This window comes from Heterodontus francisci, chromosome 18, assembly GCF_036365525.1.
Source record: "Heterodontus francisci isolate sHetFra1 chromosome 18, sHetFra1.hap1, whole genome shotgun sequence".
Taxonomy (NCBI): domain Eukaryota; kingdom Metazoa; phylum Chordata; class Chondrichthyes; order Heterodontiformes; family Heterodontidae; genus Heterodontus; species Heterodontus francisci.
Genome location: NC_090388.1, coordinates 90,030,212 through 90,052,714, shown reverse-complemented (window position 1 = coordinate 90,052,714; position 22,503 = coordinate 90,030,212). Strand labels below are relative to the sequence as shown.

General features: G+C 44.0%; 1 protein-coding gene across 5 annotated transcripts in view; it reads right to left on the bottom strand.

The window, feature by feature from the left end:
* The window catches only part of LOC137379766 (lysine-specific demethylase 7B-like), a 306,451-nt gene that overhangs the window by 117,360 nt on the left and 166,588 nt on the right, over window positions 1-22,503 (bottom strand). For 4 of the 5 annotated variants that reach the window (XR_010976905.1, XR_010976904.1, XM_068051124.1 and 1 more), the window contains exons 10-11: window positions 18,356-18,447; window positions 15,128-15,217 (exon numbers count right to left, since the gene is read on the bottom strand). Coding sequence is in view for 3 of the 5 variants with exons in the window: in XM_068051124.1 (XP_067907225.1) it covers window positions 15,128-15,217; window positions 18,356-18,447 (182 nt within the window). In the remaining 2 variants the exon portion in view is untranslated. The remainder of the gene's footprint in view (window positions 1-15,127; window positions 15,218-18,355; window positions 18,448-22,503) is intronic. The other variant, XM_068051123.1, reaches the window with a different exon arrangement.

Below are 22,503 nucleotides of genomic sequence, written 5' to 3'. Positions count from 1 at the left end.
TGTCTGAGACATCAGGGACGGTGATGTTTCACTCAGCACCATCTTTATTACTGACAGCTGTCTGAGACATCAGGGACGGTGATGTTTCATTCAGCACCATCTTTATTACTGACAACTGTCTGAGACATCAGGGACGGTGATGTTTCATTCAGCACCATCTTTATTACTAACAGCTGTCTGAGACATCGCAGACGGTGATGTTTCATTCAGCACCATCTTTATTACTGACAGCTGTCTGAGACATCGCAGACGGTGATGTTTCATTCAGCACCATCTTTATTACTGACAGCTGTCTGAGACATCAGGGACGGTGATGTTTCATTCAGCACCATCTTTATTACCGACAACTGTCTGAGACATCACAGACGGTGATGTTTCATTCAGCACCATCTTTATTACTGACAGCTGTCTGAGACATCACAGACGGTGATGTTTCATTCAGCACCATCTTTATTACCGACAACTGCCTGAGACATCACAGACGGTGATGTTTCATTCAGCACCATCTTTATTACTGACAGCTGTCTGAGACATCGCAGACGGTGATGTTTCACTCAGCACCATCTTTATTCCTGACAGCTGTCTGAGACATCGCAGACGGTGATGTTTCACTCAGCACCATCTTTATTACTGACAGCTGTCTGAGACATTGCAGACGGTGATGTTTCACTCAGCGCCATCTTTATTACTGACAGCTGTCTGAGACATTGCAGACGATGATGTTTCACTCAGCGCCATCTTTATTACTGACAGCTGTCTGAGACATTGCAGACGGTGATGTTTCACTCAGCACCATCTTTATTACTGACAGCTGTCTGAGACATTGCAGACGGTGACGTTTCACTCAGCGCCATCTTTATTACTGACAGCTGTCTGAGACATCAGGGACGGTGATGTTTCATTCAGCACCATCTTTATTACTGACAGCTGTCTGAGACATCACAGACGGTGATGTTTCACTCAGCACCATCTTTATTACTGACAGCTGTCTGAGACATCGCAGACGGTGATGTTTCATTCAGCACCATCTTTATTACTGACAGCTGTCTGAGACATCAGGGACGGTGATGTTTCACTCAGCACCATCTTTATTACTGACAGCTGTCTGAGACATCAGGGACGGTGATGTTTCATTCAGCACCATCTTTATTACTAACAGCTGTCTGAGACATCGCAGACGGTGATGTTTCACTCAGCACCATCTTTATTACTGACAGCTGTCTGAGACATCGCAGACGGTGATGTTTCATTCAGCACCATCTTTATTACTGACAGCTGTCTGAGACATCAGGGACGGTGATGTTTCATTCAGCACCATCTTTATTACCGACAACTGTCTGAGACATCACAGACGGTGATGTTTCATTCAGCACCATCTTTATTACTGACAGCTGTCTGAGACATCACAGACGGTGATGTTTCATTCAGCACCATCTTTATTACCGACAACTGTCTGAGACATCACAGACGGTGATGTTTCATTCAGCACCATCTTTATTACTGACAGCTGTCTGAGACATCGCAGATGGTGATGTTTCATTCAGCACCATCTTTATTACTGACAGCTGTCTGAGACATCACAGACGGTGATGTTTCATTCAGCACCATCTTTATTACTGACAGCTGTCTGAGACATCACAGACGGTGATGTTTCATTCAGCACCATCTTTATTACTGACAGCTGTCTGAGACATCGCAGACGGTGATGTTTCACTCAGCACCATCTTTATTACTAACAGCTGTCTGAGACGTCGCAGACGGTGATGTTTCATTCAGCGCCATCTTTATTACTGACAGCTGTCTGAGACATCAGGGACGGTGATGTTTCACTCAGCGCCATCTTTATTATTGACAGCTGTCTGAGACATCACAGACAGTGATGTTTCATTCAGCACCATCTTTATTACTGACAGCTGTCTGAGACATCGCAGACGGTGATGTTTCATTCAGCACCATCTTTATTACTGACAGCTGTCTGAGACATCGCAGACGGTGATGTTTCATTCAGCACCATCTTTATTACTAACAGCTGTCTGAGACATCGCAGACGGTGATGTTTCATTCAGCGCCATCTTTATTGCTGACAACTGTCTGAGACATCGCAGACGGTGATGTTTCATTCAGCACCATCTTTATTACTGACAGCTGTCTGAGACATCACAGACGGTGATGTTTCACTCAGCACCATCTTTATTACTGACAGCTGTCTGAGACATCACAGACGGTGATGTTTCATTCAGCACCATCTTTATTACTGACAGCTGTCTGAGACATCACAGACGGTGATGTTTCACTCAGCACCATCTTTATTACTGACAGCTGTCTGAGACATCGCAGACGGTGATGTTTCATTCAGCACCATCTTTATTACTAACAGCTGTCTGAGACATCGCAGACGGTGATGTTTCACTCAGCACCTTCTTTATTACTAACAGCTGTCTGAGACATCGCAGACGGTGATGTTTCACTCAGCACCATCTTTATTACTGACAGCTGTCTGAGACATCGCAGACGGTGATGTTTCACTCAGCGCCATCTTTATTACTGACAGCTGACTGAGACATCACAGACGGTGATGTTTCATTCAGCACCATCTTTATTACTGACAGCTGTCTGAGACATCACAGACGGTGATGTTTCACTCAGCGCCATCTTTATTACCGACAACTGTCTGAGACATCGCAGACGGTGATGTTTCATTCAGCACCATCTTTATTACTGACAGCAGTCTGAGACATCGCAGACGGTGATGTTTCATTCAGCACCATCTCTATTACTGACAGCTGTCTGAGACATCACAGACGGTGATGTTTCACTCAGCACCATCTTTATTACGAACAGCTGTCTGAGACATCGCAGACGGTGATGTTTCACTCAGCGCCATCTTTATTACTGACAACTGTCTGAGACATCGCAGACGGTGCTGTTTCACTCAGCGCCATCTTTATTACTGACAGCTGTCTGAGACATCACAGACGGTGATGTTTCATTCAGCACCATCTTTATTACTGACAGCTGTCTGAGACATCGCAGACGGTGATGTTTCACTCAGCACCTTCTTTATTACTGACAGCTGTCTGAGACATCACAGACGGTGATGTTTCATTCAGCACCATCTTTATTACTGACAGCTGTCTGAGACATCGCAGACGGTGATGTTTCACTCAGCACCATCTTTATTACTGACAGCTGTCTGAGACATCACAGACGGTGATGTTTCACTCAGCACCTTCTTTATCACTGACAGCTGTCTGAGACATCACAGACGGTGATGTTTCACTAAGCACCATCTTTATTACTGACAACTGTCTGAGACATCGCAGACGGTGATGTTTCATTCAGCACCTTCTTTATTACTAACAGCTGTCTGAGACATCGCAGACGGTGATGTTTCACTCAGCACCATCTTTATTACGAACAGCTGTCTGAGACATCGCAGACGGTGATGTTTCACTCAGCACCATCTTTATTACTAACAGCTGTCTGAGACATCAGGGACGGTGATGTTTCACTCAGCACCATCTTTATTACTAACAGCTGTCTGAGACATCGCAGACGGTGATGTTTCACTCAGCACCATCTTTATTACTAACAGCTGTCTGAGACATCGCAGACGGTGATGTTTCATTCAGCGCCATCTTTATTGCTGACAACTGTCTGAGACATCGCAGACGGTGATGTTTCATTCAGCACCATCTTTATTACTGACAGCTGTCTGAGACATCACAGACGGTGATGTTTCACTCAGCACCATCTTTATTACTGACAGCTGTCTGAGACATCACAGACGGTGATGTTTCATTCAGCACCATCTTTATTACTGACAGCTGTCTGAGACATCACAGACGGTGATGTTTCACTCAGCACCATCTTTATTACTGACAGCTGTCTGAGACATCGCAGACGGTGATGTTTCATTCAGCACCATCTTTATTACTAACAGCTGTCTGAGACATCGCAGACGGTGATGTTTCACTCAGCACCTTCTTTATTACTAACAGCTGTCTGAGACATCGCAGACGGTGATGTTTCACTCAGCACCATCTTTATTACTGACAGCTGTCTGAGACATCGCAGACGGTGATGTTTCACTCAGCGCCATCTTTATTACTGACAGCTGACTGAGACATCACAGACGGTGATGTTTCATTCAGCACCATCTTTATTACTGACAGCTGTCTGAGACATCACAGACGGTGATGTTTCACTCAGCGCCATCTTTATTACCGACAACTGTCTGAGACATCGCAGACGGTGATGTTTCATTCAGCACCATCTTTATTACTGACAGCAGTCTGAGACATCGCAGACGGTGATGTTTCATTCAGCACCATCTCTATTACTGACAGCTGTCTGAGACATCACAGACGGTGATGTTTCACTCAGCACCATCTTTATTACGAACAGCTGTCTGAGACATCGCAGACGGTGATGTTTCACTCAGCGCCATCTTTATTACTGACAACTGTCTGAGACATCGCAGACGGTGCTGTTTCACTCAGCGCCATCTTTATTACTGACAGCTGTCTGAGACATCACAGACGGTGATGTTTCATTCAGCACCATCTTTATTACTGACAGCTGTCTGAGACATCGCAGACGGTGATGTTTCACTCAGCACCTTCTTTATTACTGACAGCTGTCTGAGACATCACAGACGGTGATGTTTCATTCAGCACCATCTTTATTACTGACAGCTGTCTGAGACATCGCAGACGGTGATGTTTCACTCAGCACCATCTTTATTACTGACAGCTGTCTGAGACATCACAGACGGTGATGTTTCACTCAGCACCTTCTTTATCACTGACAGCTGTCTGAGACATCACAGACGGTGATGTTTCACTAAGCACCATCTTTATTACTGACAACTGTCTGAGACATCGCAGACGGTGATGTTTCATTCAGCACCTTCTTTATTACTAACAGCTGTCTGAGACATCGCAGACGGTGATGTTTCACTCAGCACCATCTTTATTACGAACAGCTGTCTGAGACATCGCAAACGGTGATGTTTCACTCAGCACCATCTTTATTACTAACAGCTGTCTGAGACATCAGGGACGGTGATGTTTCACTCAGCACCATCTTTATTACTAACAGCTGTCTGAGACATCGCAGACGGTGATGTTTCACTCAGCACCATCTTTATTACTGACAGCTGTCTGAGACATCAGGGACGGTGATGTTTCACTCAGCACCATCTTTATTACTGACAGCTGTCTGAGACATCAGGGACGGTGATGTTTCATTCAGCACCATCTTTATTACTGACAACTGTCTGAGACATCAGGGACGGTGATGTTTCATTCAGCACCATCTTTATTACTAACAGCTGTCTGAGACATCGCAGACGGTGATGTTTCACTCAGCACCATCTTTATTACTGACAGCTGTCTGAGACATCGCAGACGGTGATGTTTCATTCAGCACCATCTTTATTACTGACAGCTGTCTGAGACATCAGGGACGGTGATGTTTCATTCAGCACCATCTTTATTACCGACAACTGTCTGAGACATCACAGACGGTGATGTTTCATTCAGCACCATCTTTATTACTGACAGCTGTCTGAGACATCACAGACGGTGATGTTTCATTCAGCACCATCTTTATTACCGACAACTGCCTGAGACATCACAGACGGTGATGTTTCATTCAGCACCATCTTTATTACTGACAGCTGTCTGAGACATCGCAGATGGTGATGTTTCATTCAGCACCATCTTTATTACTGACAGCTGTCTGAGACATCACAGACGGTGATGTTTCATTCAGCACCATCTTTATTACTGACAGCTGTCTGAGACATCGCAGACGGTGATGTTTCATTCAGCACCATCTTTATTACTGACAGCTGTCTGAGACATCGCAGACGGTGATGTTTCACTCAGCACCATCTTTATTATTGACAGCTGTCTGAGACATCGCAGACGGTGATGTTTCACTCAGCACCATCTTTATTACTAACAGCTGTCTGAGACATCGCAGACGGTGATGTTTCACTCAGCACCATCTTTATTACTGACAGCTGTCTGAGACATCAGGGACGGTGATGTTTCACTCAGCGCCATCTTTATTACTAACAGCTGTCTGAGACATTGCAGACGCTGATGTTTCATTCAGCACCATCTTTATTACTGACAGCTGTCTGAGACATCGCAGACGGTGATGTTTCACTCAGCACCATCTTTATTACTAACAGCTGTCTGAGACATCGCAGACGGTGATGTTTCATTCAGCACCATCTTTATTACTGACAGCTGTCTGAGACATCGCAGACGGTGATGTTTCACTAAGCACCATCTTTATTACTGACAGCTGTCTGAGACATCGCAGACGGTGATGTTTCACTCAGCACCATCTTTATTACTGACAGCTGTCTGAGACATCGCAGACGGTGATGTTTCACTCAGCACCATCTTTATTACTGACAGCTGTCTGAGACATCGCAGACGGTGATGTTTCATTCAGCACCATCTTTATTACTGACAGCTGTCTGAGACATCGCAGACGGTGATGTTTCATTCAGCACCATCTTTATTACTGACAGCTGTCTGAGACATCGCAGACGGTGATGTTTCATTCAGCACCATCTTTATTACTGACAGCTGTCTGAGACATCGCAGACGGTGATGTTTCACTCAGCACCATCTTTATTACTAACAGCTGTCTGAGACATCGCAGACAGTGATGTTTCATTCAGCACCATCTTTATTACTGACAGCTGTCTGAGACATCGCAGACGGTGATGTTTCACTCAGCACCATCTTTATTACTGACAGCTGTCTGAGACATCACAGACGGTGATGTTTCACTCAGCACCATCTTTATTACCGACAACTGTCTGAGACATCGCAGACGGTGATGTTTCACTCAGCACCATCTTTATTACTAACAGCTGTCTGAGACATCACAGACGGTGATGTTTCACTCAGCACCATCTTTATTACTGACAGCTGTCTGAGACATTGCAGACGGTGATGTTTCACTCAGCGCCATCTTTATTACTGACAGCTGTCTGAGACATCAGGGACGGTGATGTTTCACTCAGCACCATCTTTATTACTGACAGCTGTCTGAGACATCGCAGACGGTGATGTTTCACTCAGCGCCATCTTTATTACTGACAGCTGTCTGAGACATCAGGGACGGTGATGTTTCACTCAGCACCATCTTTATTACTGACAGCTGTCTGAGACATTGCAGACGGTGATGTTTCACTCAGCGCCATCTTTATTACTGACAGCTGTCTGAGATATCAGGGACGGTGATGTTTCACTCAGCACCATCTTTATTCCTGACAGCTGTCTGAGACATTGCAGACGGTGATGTTTCACTCAGCACCATCTTTATTACCGACAGCTGTCTGAGACATTGCAGACGATGATGTTTCACTCAGCGCCATCTTTATTACTGACAGCTGTCTGAGACATCAGGGACGGCGATGTTTCATTCAGCACCATCTTTATTACTGACAGCTGTCTGAGACATCGCAGACGGTGATGTTTCATTCAGCACCATCTTTATTACTGACAGCTGTCTGAGACATCGCAGACGGTGATGTTTCACTCAGCACCATCTTTATTACTGACAGCTGTCTGAGACATCGCAGACGGTGATGTTTCATTCAGCACCATCTTTATTACCGACAACTGTCTGAGACATCGCAGACGGTGATGTTTCACTCAGCACCATCTTTATTACTGACAGCTGTCTGAGACATCAGGGACGGTGATGTTTCACTCAGTGCCATCTTTATTACTGACAGCTGTCTGAGACATCGCAGACGGTGATGTTTCACTCAGCACCTTCTTTATTACTGACAGCTGTCTGAGACATCACAGACGGTGATGTTTCATTCAGCACCATCTTTATTACTGACAGCTGTCTGAGACATCGCAGACGGTGATGTTTCACTCAGCACCATCTTTATTACTGACAGCTGTCTGAGACATCACAGACGGTGATGTTTCACTCAGCACCTTCTTTATCACTGACAGCTGTCTGAGACATCACAGACGGTGATGTTTCACTAAGCACCATCTTTATTACTGACAATTGTCTGAGACATCGCAGACGGTGATGTTTCATTCAGCACCTTCTTTATTACTAACAGCTGTCTGAGACATCGCAGACGGTGATGTTTCACTCAGCACCATCTTTATTACGAACAGCTGTCTGAGACATCGCAGACGGTGATGTTTCACTCAGCACCATCTTTATTACTAACAGCTGTCTGAGACATCAGGGACGGTGATGTTTCACTCAGCACCATCTTTATTACTAACAGCTGTCTGAGACATCGCAGACGGTGATGTTTCACTCAGCACCATCTTTATTACTGACAGCTGTCTGAGACATCAGGGACGGTGATGTTTCACTCAGCACCATCTTTATTACTGACAGCTGTCTGAGACATCAGGGACGGTGATGTTTCATTCAGCACCATCTTTATTACTGACAACTGTCTGAGACATCAGGGACGGTGATGTTTCATTCAGCACCATCTTTATTACTAACAGCTGTCTGAGACATCGCAGACGGTGATGTTTCACTCAGCACCATCTTTATTACTGACAGCTGTCTGAGACATCGCAGACGGTGATGTTTCATTCAGCACCATCTTTATTACTGACAGCTGTCTGAGACATCAGGGACGGTGATGTTTCATTCAGCACCATCTTTATTACCGACAACTGTCTGAGACATCACAGACGGTGATGTTTCATTCAGCACCATCTTTATTACTGACAGCTGTCTGAGACATCGCAGACGGTGATGTTTCATTCAGCACCATCTTTATTACTGACAGCTGTCTGAGACATCGCAGACGGTGATGTTTCACTCAGCACCATCTTTATTATTGACAGCTGTCTGAGACATCACAGACGGTGATGTTTCATTCAGCACCATCTTTATTAGTGACAGCTGTCTGAGACATCGCAGACGGTGATGTTTCATTCAGCACCATCTTTATTACTGACAGCTGTCTGAGACATCGCAGACGGTGATGTTTCACTCAGCACCATCTTTATTACTAACAGCTGTCTGAGACATCGCAGACGGTGATGTTTCACTCAGCACCATCTTTATTACTGACAGCTGTCTGAGACATCAGGGACGGTGATGTTTCACTCAGCGCCATCTTTATTACTAACAGCTGTCTGAGACATTGCAGACGCTGATGTTTCATTCAGCACCATCTTTATTACTGACAGCTGTCTGAGACATCGCAGACGGTGATGTTTCACTCAGCACCATCTTTATTACTAACAGCTGTCTGAGACATCGCAGACGGTGATGTTTCATTCAGCACCATCTTTATTACTGACAGCTGTCTGAGACATCGCAGACGGTGATGTTTCACTAAGCACCATCTTTATTACTAACAGCTGTCTGAGACATCGCAGACGGTGATGTTTCACTCAGCACCATCTTTATTACTGACAGCTGTCTGAGACATCGCAGACGGTGATGTTTCACTCAGCACCATCTTTATTACTGACAGCTGTCTGAGACATCGCAGACGGTGATGTTTCATTCAGCACCATCTTTATTACTGACAGCTGTCTGAGACATCGCAGACGGTGATGTTTCATTCAGCACCATCTTTATTACTGACAGCTGTCTGAGACATCGCAGACGGTGATGTTTCATTCAGCACCATCTTTATTACTGACAGCTGTCTGAGACATCGCAGACGGTGATGTTTCACTCAGCACCATCTTTATTACTAACAGCTGTCTGAGACATCGCAGACAGTGATGTTTCATTCAGCACCATCTTTATTACTGACAGCTGTCTGAGACATCGCAGACGGTGATGTTTCACTCAGCACCATCTTTATTACTGACAGCTGTCTGAGACATCACAGACGGTGATGTTTCACTCAGCACCATCTTTATTACCGACAACTGTCTGAGACATCGCAGACGGTGATGTTTCACTCAGCACCATCTTTATTACTAACAGCTGTCTGAGACATCACAGACGGTGATGTTTCACTCAGCACCATCTTTATTACTGACAGCTGTCTGAGACATTGCAGACGGTGATGTTTCACTCAGCGCCATCTTTATTACTGACAGCTGTCTGAGACATCAGGGACGGTGATGTTTCACTCAGCACCATCTTTATTACTGACAGCTGTCTGAGACATCGCAGACGGTGATGTTTCACTCAGCGCCATCTTTATTACTGACAGCTGTCTGAGACATCAGGGACGGTGATGTTTCACTCAGCACCATCTTTATTACTGACAGCTGTCTGAGACATTGCAGACGGTGATGTTTCACTCAGCGCCATCTTTATTACTGACAGCTGTCTGAGATATCAGGGACGGTGATGTTTCACTCAGCACCATCTTTATTCCTGACAGCTGTCTGAGACATCGCAGACGGTGATGTTTCACTCAGCACCATCTTTATTACCGACAGCTGTCTGAGACATTGCAGACGATGATGTTTCACTCAGCGCCATCTTTATTACTGACAGCTGTCTGAGACATCAGGGACGGTGATGTTTCATTCAGCACCATCTTTATTACTGACAGCTGTCTGAGACATCGCAGACGGTGATGTTTCATTCAGCACCATCTTTATTACTGACAGCTGTCTGAGACATCGCAGACGGTGATGTTTCACTCAGCACCATCTTTATTACTGACAGCTGTCTGAGACATCGCAGACGGTGATGTTTCATTCAGCACCATCTTTATTACCGACAACTGTCTGAGACATCGCAGACGGTGATGTTTCACTCAGCACCATCTTTATTACTGACAGCTGTCTGAGACATCAGGGACGGTGATGTTTCACTCAGTGCCATCTTTATTACTGACAGCTGTCTGAGACATCGCAGACGGTGATGTTTCATTCAGCACCATCTTTATTACTGACAGCTGTCTGAGACATCGCAGACGGTGATGTTTCACTCAGCACCATCTTTATTACTAACAGCTGTCTGAGACATCACAGACGGTGATGTTTCACTCAGCACCATCTTTATTACTGACAGCTGTCTGAGACATCGCAGACGGTGATGTTTCATTCAGCACCATCTTTATTACCGACAACTGTCTGAGACATCGCAGACGGTGATGTTTCACTCAGCACCATCTTTATTACTGACAGCTGTCTGAGAGATCAGGGACGGTGATGTTTCACTCAGTGCCATCTTTATTACTGACAGCTGTCTGAGACATCGCAGACGGTGATGTTTCACTCAGCGCCATCTTTATTACTGACAGCTGTCTGAGACATCAGGGACGGTGATGTTTCACTCAGCACCATCTTTATTACTGACAGCTGTCTGAGACATCAGGGACGGTGATGTTTCACTCAGCACCATCTTTATTACTGACAGCTGTCTGAGACATCGCAGACGGTGATGTTTCATTCAGCACCATCTTTATTACCGACAACTGTCTGAGACATCGCAGACGGTGATGTTTCACTCAGCACCATCTTTATTACTGACAGCTGTCTGAGACATCAGGGACGGTGATGTTTCACTCAGTGCCATCTTTATTACTGACAGCTGTCTGAGACATCGCAGACGGTGATGTTTCACTAAGCACCATCTTTATTACTAACAGCTGTCTGAGACATCGCAGACGGTGATGTTTCACTCAGCACCATCTTTATTACTGACAGCTGTCTGAGACATCGCAGACGGTGATGTTTCACTCAGCACCATCTTTATTACTGACAGCTGTCTGAGACATCGCAGACGGTGATGTTTCATTCAGCACCATCTTTATTACTGACAGCTGTCTGAGACATCGCAGACGGTGATGTTTCATTCAGCACCATCTTTATTACTGACAGCTGTCTGAGACATCGCAGACGGTGATGTTTCATTCAGCACCATCTTTATTACTGACAGCTGTCTGAGACATCGCAGACGGTGATGTTTCATTCAGCACCATCTTTATTACTAACAGCTGTCTGAGACATCGCAGACAGTGATGTTTCATTCAGCACCATCTTTATTACTGACAGCTGTCTGAGACATCGCAGACGGTGATGTTTCACTCAGCACCATCTTTATTACTGACAGCTGTCTGAGACATCACAGACGGTGATGTTTCACTCAGCACCATCTTTATTACCGACAACTGTCTGAGACATCGCAGACGGTGATGTTTCACTCAGCACCATCTTTATTACTAACAGCTGTCTGAGACATCACAGACGGTGATGTTTCACTCAGCACCATCTTTATTACTGACAGCTGTCTGAGACATTGCAGACGGTGATGTTTCACTCAGCGCCATCTTTATTACTGACAGCTGTCTGAGACATCAGGGACGGTGATGTTTCACTCAGCACCATCTTTATTACTGACAGCTGTCTGAGACATCAGGGACGGTGATGTTTCACTCAGCGCCATCTTTATTACTGACAGCTGTCTGAGACATCAGGGACGGTGATGTTTCACTCAGCACCATCTTTATTACTGACAGCTGTCTGAGACATTGCAGACGGTGATGTTTCACTCAGCGCCATCTTTATTACTGACAGCTGTCTGAGATATCAGGGACGGTGATGTTTCACTCAGCACCATCTTTATTCCTGACAGCTGTCTGAGACATCGCAGACGGTGATGTTTCACTCAGCACCATCTTTATTACCGACAGCTGTCTGAGACATTGCAGACGATGATGTTTCACTCAGCGCCATCTTTATTACTGACAGCTGTCTGAGACATCAGGGACGGTGATGTTTCATTCAGCACCATCTTTATTACTGACAGCTGTCTGAGACATCGCAGACGGTGATGTTTCATTCAGCACCATCTTTATTACTGACAGCTGTCTGAGACATCGCAGACGGTGATGTTTCACTCAGCACCATCTTTATTACTGACAGCTGTCTGAGACATCGCAGACGGTGATGTTTCATTCAGCACCATCTTTATTACTGACAGCTGTCTGAGACATCGCAGACGGTGATGTTTCACTCAGCACCATCTTTATTACTGACAGCTGTCTGAGACATCGCAGACGGTGATGTTTCATTCAGCACCATCTTTATTACCGACAACTGTCTGAGACATCGCAGACGGTGATGTTTCACTCAGCACCATCTTTATTACTGACAGCTGTCTGAGACATCAGGGACGGTGATGTTTCACTCAGTGCCATCTTTATTACTGACAGCTGTCTGAGACATCGCAGACGGTGATGTTTCACTCAGCACCATCTTTATTACTGACAGCTGTCTGAGACATCAGGGACGGTGATGTTTCACTCAGCACCATCTTTATTACTGACAGCTGTCTGAGACATCAGGGACGGTGATGTTTCACTCAGTGCCATCTTTATTACTGACAGCTGTCTGAGACATCGCAGACGGTGATGTTTCATTCAGCACCATCTTTATTACTGACAGCTGTCTGAGACATCGCAGACGGTGATGTTTCACTCAGCACCATCTTTATTACTAACAGCTGTCTGAGACATCACAGACGGTGATGTTTCACTCAGCACCATCTTTATTACTGACAGCTGTCTGAGACATCGCAGACGGTGATGTTTCATTCAGCACCATCTTTATTACCGACAACTGTCTGAGACATCGCAGACGGTGATGTTTCACTCAGCACCATCTTTATTACTGACAGCTGTCTGAGAGATCAGGGACGGTGATGTTTCACTCAGTGCCATCTTTATTACTGACAGCTGTCTGAGACATCGCAGACGGTGATGTTTCACTCAGCACCATCTTTATTACTGACAGCTGTCTGAGACATCAGGGACGGTGATGTTTCACTCAGCACCATCTTTATTACTGACAGCTGTCTGAGACATCAGGGACGGTGATGTTTCACTCAGCACCATCTTTATTACTGACAGCTGTCTGAGACATCGCAGACGGTGATGTTTCATTCAGCACCATCTTTATTACCGACAACTGTCTGAGACATCGCAGACGGTGATGTTTCACTCAGCACCATCTTTATTACTGACAGCTGTCTGAGACATCAGGGACGGTGATGTTTCACTCAGTGCCATCTTTATTACTGACAGCTGTCTGAGACATCGCAGACGGTGATGTTTCACTCAGCACCATCTTTATTACTGACAGCTGTCTGAGACATCAGGGACGGTGATGTTTCACTCAGCACCATCTTTATTACTGACAGCTGTCTGAGACATCAGGGACGGTGATGTTTCACTCAGTGCCATCTTTATTACTGACAGCTGTCTGAGACATCGCAGACGGTGATGTTTCACTAAGCACCATCTTTATTACTGACAGCTGTCTGAGACATCGCAGACGGTGATGTTTCACTCAGCACCATCTTTATTACTGACAGCTGTCTGAGACATCGCAGACGGTGATGTTTCACTCAGTGCCATCTTTATTACTGACAGCTGTCTGAGACATCGCAGACGGTGATGTTTCACTCAGCACCATCTTTATTACTGACAGCTGTCTGAGACATCACAGTTTCAGTCAATGAAACTACAGTACCAGTACTGTACCATCTGGTTGCTTTGTCAGCAAATGCAGCCAAAAATGTAAGGAGACTGTGCAATAAAAAAAGCAGGCTGTACACACCAACTATATTTTAAAAAGGGAACATCAGTCAGCTGTCCTCCAGTACCTCACAGAGGAAACAAGACAACTAAGCCCAATGCTGTTCTCATCCAACATGTGTGCAAATGCATCTATCAAGCATGCGCGAACACACACATGCACAAAAGCATGTATGTATTCCAACAGGTTCCAACAGCACAAGTGAGAAAAGCAGGTGGATTTTCTGCTTCTGAACATACACGGCTGAGACTAATGGTAGTCTGAGGACTGCTGCACCAGCTGAGATCAGCAAACAACACAGACTTAGCTGCAAACCTGGATGTGTTTCTACCTTTTGGAAAATAGAACAAACAGGGACTATTTGCTACGATTCACAGGGCAGGCCTTCCATTTTAATCGCTTTGATGCCCGAAGATTTAGAGGACAACATTTTAGCAGTGTCAAAATAGGCCATTTTTCAGAGGACCACCGCTTTTGTTTGTGTCCTCCCTGCCCAGTCATACGAACTAAACTCACGCCCAACCGTAGTGATTGGGATCATTGCTTCAACAGGTCAAAGTAACTGGTGCTGCTTTTACCTCCACAAAGCGAATCTCCTTGCTGAGTTCTTTGATAAGCTGCCCTGGTCTGATATGATCTGGAATTTCGTATGTGCGATCAATCAACCCCTGGAGTCAAAATATGGATTAAAAGAAGTTTTTAAAAACAGTATTCCAGAAGTAATGCAACACCCTAACAGAAATATTGAAAGCACAATGTTCACAAAAAGGAAAACCATGCAGGCCAGGGAGTCTCGGGTTTGATTTGATTCTGCTCTTGGCCTAGTTAACTGATCTCAACCAAGGTCACAGTAGTTCTGTTTTAAAAATATTAGAGTCATAGAGTCGGACAGCACAGAAACAGGCCCTTCGGCCCATCGCGTCCATGCCGACCATAATGCCTATCTATACTAATCCCACCTGCCTGCATTAATTCCATATCCCTCTATGCCTTGCTCATTCAAGTACCTGTCCAGATGCCTCTTAAATGTCGCTACTGTTCCTGCCTCCACCACCTCCTCAGGCAGCTCATTCCAGATACCCACTATTCTTTGTGTGAAGAATTTACCCCTTTGATCCCCTTTAAACCTCCTCCCTCTCACCCTAAATCTATGCCCTTTAGTTTTAGTCACCCCTACCATGAGAAACAGACTCTGGCTATCTACCCTATCGATGCCTCTCATCATTTTATATACCTCGATCTTGTCCCCTCTCAGCCTCCTTCGCTCCAGGGAAAACAGACCCAGCCCATACAATCTCTCTTGATAACTCAAGTCCTCCAAACCAGGCAACATCCTTGCGAATCTTTTCTGCATCCTTTCTAGCTTAATCACATCTTTCCTGTAGTGCGGCGACCAGAACTGCACACAGTACTCCAAGTGCGGCCTAACCATCGTTATGTACAACTGTAACATGACGTCCCAACTCTTGTACAAGGCATTGAGTACATTATACATTCATGGGGTGTGGGCGTTGCTGGCTATGCCAGCATTTGTTGCCCATCCCTAATTGCCCTTGAGAAGGTGGTGGTGAGGTGCCTTCTTGAACCGCTGCAGTCCATAGGTACACCAACAGTGCTGTTAGGAAGGGAGTTCCTGGATTTTGACCCAGTGACAGTGAAGGAACGGCAATTTAGTTCCAAGTCAAGATGGTGTGTGACTTAGAGGAAAACATGCAGGTGATGGTGTTCCCATGCATCTGTTGCCCTTGTCCTTGTAGGTGGTAGAGGTCGAGGGTTTGGAAGGTGCTGTCGAAGGAGTCTTGGTGAGTTGTTGCAGTGCATCTTGTAGATGGTATACACTGCTGTCACTGTGCGTCTGTGGTGGAGGGAGTGAATGTTTAAGGTGATGTATGGCGTGCCAATTAAGTGGGCTGCTTTGTCCTGGATGGTGTTGAGCTTCTGGAGAGCTGTTGGAGCCGCACCCATCCAGGCAAGTGGAGAGTATGCTATCACACTCCTGACTTGTGCCCTGCAGATGGTAGACAGGCTTTCAGAGTCAGGAGATGCCTTACTTGCCACAGAATTACCAACCTTTGACCTGCTGATGGTTAGATTCTCACTTGCTTGAGATGGTCATTTCCTGGCACTTGCATAGCGTGAAATGTTACTTGCCACTTATCAGCCAAAGCCTGGATGTTGTCCAGATCTTGCTGTGGGTATGGTCTGCTTCAATATCTGTGGAATTGTGAAGGGTGCTGAACATTGTGTAATCGCCAGCGAACATCCTCACAAATCAGAGATGTGCAAGAACTATGGTGATACTGGAGGACTTTAATTACCCAAATATCAATTGGTATAATGTCACAGTGAAGGGTAAGGAGGGGAAGGCATTTCTGAAATCTGTTCAGGAGAACTTCCTTGACCACTATGTTCTCAGTTGCTAGATATGGTGCTGGGAAATCAGGTGGACCAAGAGGACCAAAGTATCTGTGGAGGAACATTTGGGTAACAGTGATCATTGTATCATAAGATTTAGATTAGTAATGGAGAATGTAACATCGAGTTCAACAGTTTCAGATCATAGCCTCGGCCCTGTTTATCTTCTTGGATAGTGGCTGTTGATGATGACTTTATTTCCATTTACACAATCATCCCTTTTGCCATTTAATCTCTCCTGCCTTCCACCCTATCACAGGCCTTCCCTTTTGTTCTGGTGTGGTGACCAAAACTGGACACAATAGTCTTGTTGTGGTTTAACCAGAGCTTTGTAAAGGTTCAGTATAACTTCCCTGTTTTTGCACTCAATGCCTTTATTTATGAAGCCCGGGATTCCAGATGCTTTGCTAACTACTCTCTCAATATGTCCTACCACCTTTGAAGATTGATGCACATGAACCCCCAGGTCCCTCTGTTCCTGCACACTCATTAGAACTGCGCCATTAAATCTGAATTGCCTCTCCCTATCCCTTCTGCCAAAATACATCACCTCACACTTTTCTATATGCCAGTTGTCCACTCATTCGGCTAGCCTATGTCCTGTTGCAGTTGACTGGTATCATCTTCACTGTTTGCCACACCTACAAGTTTGGTATCAGCGACAATTTTCAAAATTTACTCTGCATTCCAAGATCCATGTCATTTATAAAAGTCAAAAAAAGAACTGGTGCTAGCACTGACCCATGGGAAACACCACTGTCTATCATCCCCCAATCAGAACAGCAACCATTCACTGTGCCGTTCTATTTTCTGTCCTTAAGCCAATTTTTTTATCCAAGCTGACACTGACCCTCCTATTCCATGAAGCTCAATTTTGTTAACCTGCCTTTTATGTGGAACTTGGTCAAAAACTTTCTTAAAATCCATATACACAGCATCCACTGCATTCCCTTCAACAACCTTCACTTTCTTCATCAAAAAATTAAATTACAAATCCATGCTGGCTCTCCTGAATTAACTCTAACCTCTCCAAGTGCCTGCTCATTTATTGCCCTGTTAATGGTTTCTAACACCTTGTGCACCACTGATGTTAAACTGTAGTTATCAGGAATGTCCTTCTTTCTTTCTTGAATAAGGGTGTCAACATGTGCCAATTTACAATCCTCTGGCACTGCCCCCTTATCTAGGGATGATCGGAAGATTACCCACCACTTCTGTAGCTCTGACGCAAGTTCATCGACCTGAAACATTAACTGTTTATCTCTCCAGAGATGCTGTGGGACGTGCTGAGTATTTCCAGCAACTTTTGTTTTCATTTCAGATTTCCAGCAACTGCACTGCTTTGTATTTATATATCTGCTTAGCAGGAATCTTGATGAAAACTCAGTTACCTCTTTCTGAATCCAGCATTTAAGTGCAGGGATTAGTGACTTGACTCCTTCCACTAGGTATTCCTGTGGCTGACAGCTGTCCTCCCTCATTTCTAAACACAGAATCAAAGAATTCAAATTTAACTTCTTAGCACAAAGCAAACGTAGCAACAGTGTCATTTATTACAGTTAAATAATCATTTGATAAGCAAAAGGATCAGGAAAAAATAATGGAGATGGAATACTGACACATAACCACTCCATAACATATTGAGATGGAATACTGACACACTGACCGACCAAGCACTGGATAACATATTGAGATGGAATACTGACACACTGTGCAATTAACCACCCCAGAACACATTGAGATGGAATACTGGTACTGTCCAACTAACCACTCCAGAACATATCAAGACGGAATACAGACATTGTCCAACTAACCACTCCATAACATATTGAGATGGAATACCGACACACTGTCCAACTAACCACTCCAGAACATATCAAGACGGAATACAGACATTGTCCAACTAACCACTCCATAACATATTGAGATGGAATACCGACACACTGTCCAACTAACCACTCCATAACATATTGAGATGGAATACCGACACACTGTCCAACTAACCACTCCATAACATATTGAGATGGAATACCGACAAACTGTCCAACTAACCACTCCAGAACATATCAAGACGGAATACAGACATTGTTCAACTAACCACTCCATAACATATTGATATGGAATACCGACACACTGTCCAACTAACCACTCCATAACATATTGAGATGGAATACTGACACACTGTCCAACTAACCATTCCATAACATATTGAGATGGAATACTGACACACTGTCCAACTAACCATTCCATAACATATTGAGATGGAATACCGACACAATGTCCAACTAACCATTCCATAACATATTGAGATGGAAAACCGACACACTGTCCAACTAACCATTCCATAACATATTGAGATGGAATACCGACACAATGTCCAACTAACCATTCCATAACATATTGAGATGGAATACTGACACACTGTCCAACTAACCACTCCAGAACATATCAAGACGGAATACAGACATTGTCCAACTAACCACTCCATAACATATTGAGATGGAATACTGACACACTGTCCAACTAACCACTCCATAACATATTGAGATGGAATACCGACACACTGTCCAACTAACCACTCCATAACATATTGAGATGGAATACCGACACACTGTCCAACTAACCACTCCATAACATATTGAGATGGAATACCGACACACTGTCCAACTAACCATTCCATAACATATTGAGATGGAATACTGACACACTGTCCAACTAACCACTCCAGAACATATCAAGACGGAATACAGACATTGTCCAACTAACCAGTCCATAACATATTGAGATGGAATACTGACACACTGTCCAACTAACCACTCCATAACATATTGAGATGGAATACCGACACACTGTCCAACTAACCATTCCATAACATATTGAGATGGAATACTGACACACTGTCCAACTAACCACTCCAGAACATATTGAGATGGAATACCGACACACTGCCCAACTAACCACTCCAGAACATATTGAGATGGAATACTGACACAATGTCCAACTCACCACTCCAGAACATATTGAGATGGAATACTGACACAATGTCCAACTAACCACTACAGAACATATCAAGACAGAATACAGACATTGTCCAACTAACCACTCCATAACATATTGAGATGGAATACAGACATTGTCCAACGAACCACTCCAGAACATATCAAGACGGAATACAGACATTGTCCAACTAACCACTCCATAACATATTGAGATGGAATACTGACACACTGTCCAACTAACCATTCCATAACATATTGAGATGGAATACTGACACAATGTCCAACTCACCACTCCAGAACATATCAAGACAGAATACAGACATTGTCCAACTAACCACTCCATAACATATTGATATGGAATACTGACACACTGTCCAACTAACCACTCCATAACATATTGAGATGGAATACTGACACACTGTCCAACTAACCACTCCATAACATATTGAGATGGAATACTGACACAATGTCCAACTCACCACTCCAGAACATATCAAGACAGAATACAGACATTGTCCAACTAACCACTCCATAACATATTGATATGGAATACTGACACACTGTCCAACTAACCATTCCATAACATATTGATATGGAATACTGACACACTGTCCAACTAACCATTCCATAACATATTGAGATGGAATACTGACACACTGTCCAACTAACCATTCCATAACATATTGAGATGGAATACTGACACAATGTCCAACTCACCACTCCAGAACATATCAAGACAGAATACAGACATTGTCCAACTAACCACTCCATAACATAATGAGATGGAATACCGACACACTGTCCAACTAACCACTCCATAACATATTGATATGGAATACTGACACACTGTCCAACTAACCACTCCATAACATATTGAGATGGAATACTGACACACTGTTCAACTAACCATTCCATAACATATTGATATGGAATACTGACACACTGTCCAACTAACCATTCCATAACATATTGAGATGGAATACTGACACACTGTCCAACTAACCACTCCATAACATATTGAGATGGAATACTGACACACTGTCCAACTAACCATTCCATAACATATTGATATGGAATACTGACACACTGTCCAACTAACCACTCCATAACATATTGAGATGGAATACTGACACACAGTCCAACTAACCACTCCATAACATATTGAGATGGAATACTGACACATTGTCCAACTAACCACTCCATAACATATTGAGATGGAATACTGACACATTGTCCAACTAACCACTCCATAACATATTGAGATGGAATGCTGACACACTGTCCAACGAAACATTCCATAACATATTGAGATGGAATACTGACACACTGTCCAACTAACCACTCCATAACATATTGAGATGGAATACCGACACACTGTCCAACTAACCATTCCATAACATATTGATATGGAATACTGACACACTGTCCAACTAATCATTCCATAACATATTGAGATGGAATACTGACACACTGTCCAACTAACCATTCCATAGCATATTGAGATGGAATACTGACACACTGTCCAACTAACCATTCCATAACATATTGAGATGGAATACTGACACACTGTCCAACTAACCACTCCATAACATATTGAGATGGAATACCGACACACTGTCCAACTAACCATTCCATAACATATTGATATGGAATACTGACACACTGTCCAACTAACCATTCCATAACATATTGAGATGGAATACTGACACACTGTCCAACTAACCATTCCATAACATATTGAGATGGAATACTGACACACTGTCCAACTAACCATTCCATAACATATTGAGATGGAATACTGACACACTATCCAACTAACCATTCCATAACATATTGAGATGGAATACTGACACACTGTCCAACTAACCATTCCATAACATATTGAGATGGAATACTGACACACTGTCCAACTAACCAATCCGTAACATAATGAGATGGAATACTGACACACTGTCCAACTAACCATTCCATAACATATTGAGATGGAATACTGACACACTGTCCAACTAACCACTCCATAACATATTGAGATGGAATACCGACACACTGTCCAACTAACCACTCCGTAACATAATGAGATGGAATACCGACACACTGTCCAACTAACCATTCCATAACATATTGAGATGGAATACCGACACACTGTCCAACTAACCACTCCGTAACATAATGAGATGGAATACCGACACACTGTCCAACTAACCATTCCATAACATATTGAGATGGAATACTGACACAATGTCCAACTCACCACTCCAGAACATATCAAGACAGAATACAGACATTGTCCAACTAACCACTCCATAACATAATGAGATGGAATACCGACACACTGTCCAACTAATCACTCCATAACATATTGATATGGAATACTGACACACTGTCCAACTAACCATTCCATAACATATTGAGATGGAATACTGACACACTGTCCAACTAACCATTCCATAACATATTGAGATGGAATACTGACACACTGTCCAACTAACCACTCCATAACATATTGAGATGGAATACTGACACACTGTCCAACCAACCAC